The sequence below is a fragment of the Diaphorina citri genome, unplaced genomic scaffold, assembly GCF_000475195.1.
Source record: "Diaphorina citri unplaced genomic scaffold, Diaci psyllid genome assembly version 1.1 scaffold69, whole genome shotgun sequence".
NCBI lineage: Eukaryota > Metazoa > Arthropoda > Insecta > Hemiptera > Psyllidae > Diaphorina > Diaphorina citri.
Window position 1 is genome coordinate 200,096 of NW_007377506.1, and position 2,204 is coordinate 202,299.

Genomic DNA, 2,204 nt, shown 5'->3' on the forward strand with positions numbered 1-2,204 from the left:
TCAGGGAGAAAACAAAAATTTTGAGGCCCCCGGGTGGTTTTTTTTTTTTTTTTTTTTTTTGTTGTTGTAAAATTCAGTACTTTTTAAACATGCACTCCGGATGACCTGGCACTTGCAAACGAGAAAGCAATTGATGTGGTAAATCACTGGAGATTTCAAATCTAAAGTTGGTGACTTTTGCGAACACGGAAAGTAAGTAAGTATTTTTAGGTTTGAAAAGGGAGTTCTAACAATCGAGATCTTATCGTCCCGAAATCGAAGAGGACGGGATAGGAGAAAGCCCTTTCCGAGAGAGAATCTCATCTGTTTAGGATAAATATCGCTCCGGGCGGGAGTCGAACCCGCGACCTAGCGCTTATAAGGCGAGCTACTCTCTAAGCAGTCTAAGCTAACCAGGCTGGTTCAGATTTTTTTTTTGTGAAATTTGAAGGAATCCCAACTAGGTAGATATCTCAAGATTAAATAATAATGAAAAATAACGTATAGAAACCTTAAGGCGTAAATATGAATCCTTGAGAAAAACGGTTAGATTTTAGCAAAAATCGACTATTTTTTTTTTTTTTTTAGGAAGGAGCTTTAATTTTTCTAATTTTTGTTTTTATGATAACAATTTTGGAATACCTACCATCACTGGTTCGATAGCATTCTTTAAGCCCTTTCTTTTGATAAAATTGGATCTTGAAAAAGTTCGTCCAGTTCAGACTTATGTGGCGTAGACCCACAGGTGGGCCAATAAATGGCACGTTTTTTAGGTGGGCGAATAAATGGTACATTTACCCTACATTCCCTTGAAAAAGTGTATAAATGAAAGTTATGAATGTACTCGTACTTGTCCCAAATAATAACCAAATTAATTTTTACCTATACCTAATTTTTTCCCCCAACTTACCTTATAAATGCCGACATTGGTGTAAACATGTGCCCCCAGGAGGGAGCAGTTAGAATCATTGGATTTCCGGCGAAAATATCTATCTGGCATGAGGGGCTCGATTAGGTATCTTGCCTTCTGCCTGAGCGTGAAACTTAAAAGTCGTCTATAAAGACATATTAAAAAGTAATCAATATGAAATTTAGACCTGGAGCTACGGCCCCGGAACAAGAAGGGTAGCTGAAGATGATGAAATAAAGCGTGATAATTATGTAGGTACCTTCTTAGAGGAAAATCAGAAGAAAAAAACGTGAAAAAAATTAATAGGACCTAGGTATAAAAATCAGGCTGAAAACAATACAGAGTAAACAAATTTTATAAAATGAACAAGGATCAATAGAACAATCTCAAAATGTTTGATAAGTTATGAGATTGTTTGACAACTACCTTGGAACAAATTAACTTAATTAAGCATGCTTCACTTTGTAGTACACCTACAAAGATAGGTGATACGGTACTAGGTATTTTATATTATTATATGTAGTTTTCTGTTCATCAGATGACTGACCTAAGTAGATCCATCTATGTACCAAGGCTGTAAAAGATAAGAAGGAGAAGGAGAAGGAGAAAGAAAGAAAACTTGACGAAAAAGAAAAGAAAATGTGTCGTACTTTTTACAACCTAAAATCTCAAGGGGGTCATAAAAGTAAAAAACAAATTGACCAGGAATAAAAAGTGTGTCTCCTTGGAATAAAGAGAACATGTACAGAAAGAAAACTTGACGAAAAAGAAAAGAAAATGTGTCGTACTTTTTACGACCTAAAATCTCAAGGGGGTCATAAAAGTAAAAAACAAATTGACCAGGAATAAAAAGTGTGTCTCCTTGGAATAAAGAGAACATGTACAATAAGGAAGAAATAATAGAATGAACAAGAAGATAGGTGGAGATAGGTAAATGGATGATGATTTGATGAATGAGGTGAACAATAACAAAAACAAGAGAAAGAAGAGCAGAAGAAGAAGAATACATGGAAGGGAAATAAGAAGAAAAAGATGACGGCGAAGACAATGAACATGAAAGATGAATGAGAGAAGATTACATTCTATGATAATTATTATAAATTCGAAAGTAGGTAGATATTATAGTAAAAATGCCTGAATTAGCCCTGGTTGATTCCAGGTCAAAAATTCACCAAGATAGATTATTATTTGATAATTTTGAATGAAAGAGATACTTCGATCCTACCAGTGTTGCTTTTCATTAACAAAAAAAAAAAAAAAAAAAAAAAAAAAAAAAAAAAAAAAAAAAAAAAAACAGTTTTTTATTTTGGTCAAC

At 33.8% G+C, this 2,204-nt stretch overlaps 1 protein-coding gene across 1 annotated transcript in view; it reads right to left on the reverse strand.

Annotated features, from left to right (window-relative positions):
- LOC103520220 (atrial natriuretic peptide receptor 1-like) overlaps nucleotides 1-2,204 on the reverse strand; it is a 13,655-nt gene that overhangs the window by 9,741 nt on the left and 1,710 nt on the right. Inside the window, exons 2-3 of the mRNA XM_017448523.2 lie at nucleotides 1,073-1,108; nucleotides 890-1,010 (exon numbers count right to left, since the gene is read on the reverse strand). Coding sequence (XP_017304012.1) covers nucleotides 890-1,010; nucleotides 1,073-1,108 — 157 coding nt within the window. The remainder of the gene's footprint in view (nucleotides 1-889; nucleotides 1,011-1,072; nucleotides 1,109-2,204) is intronic.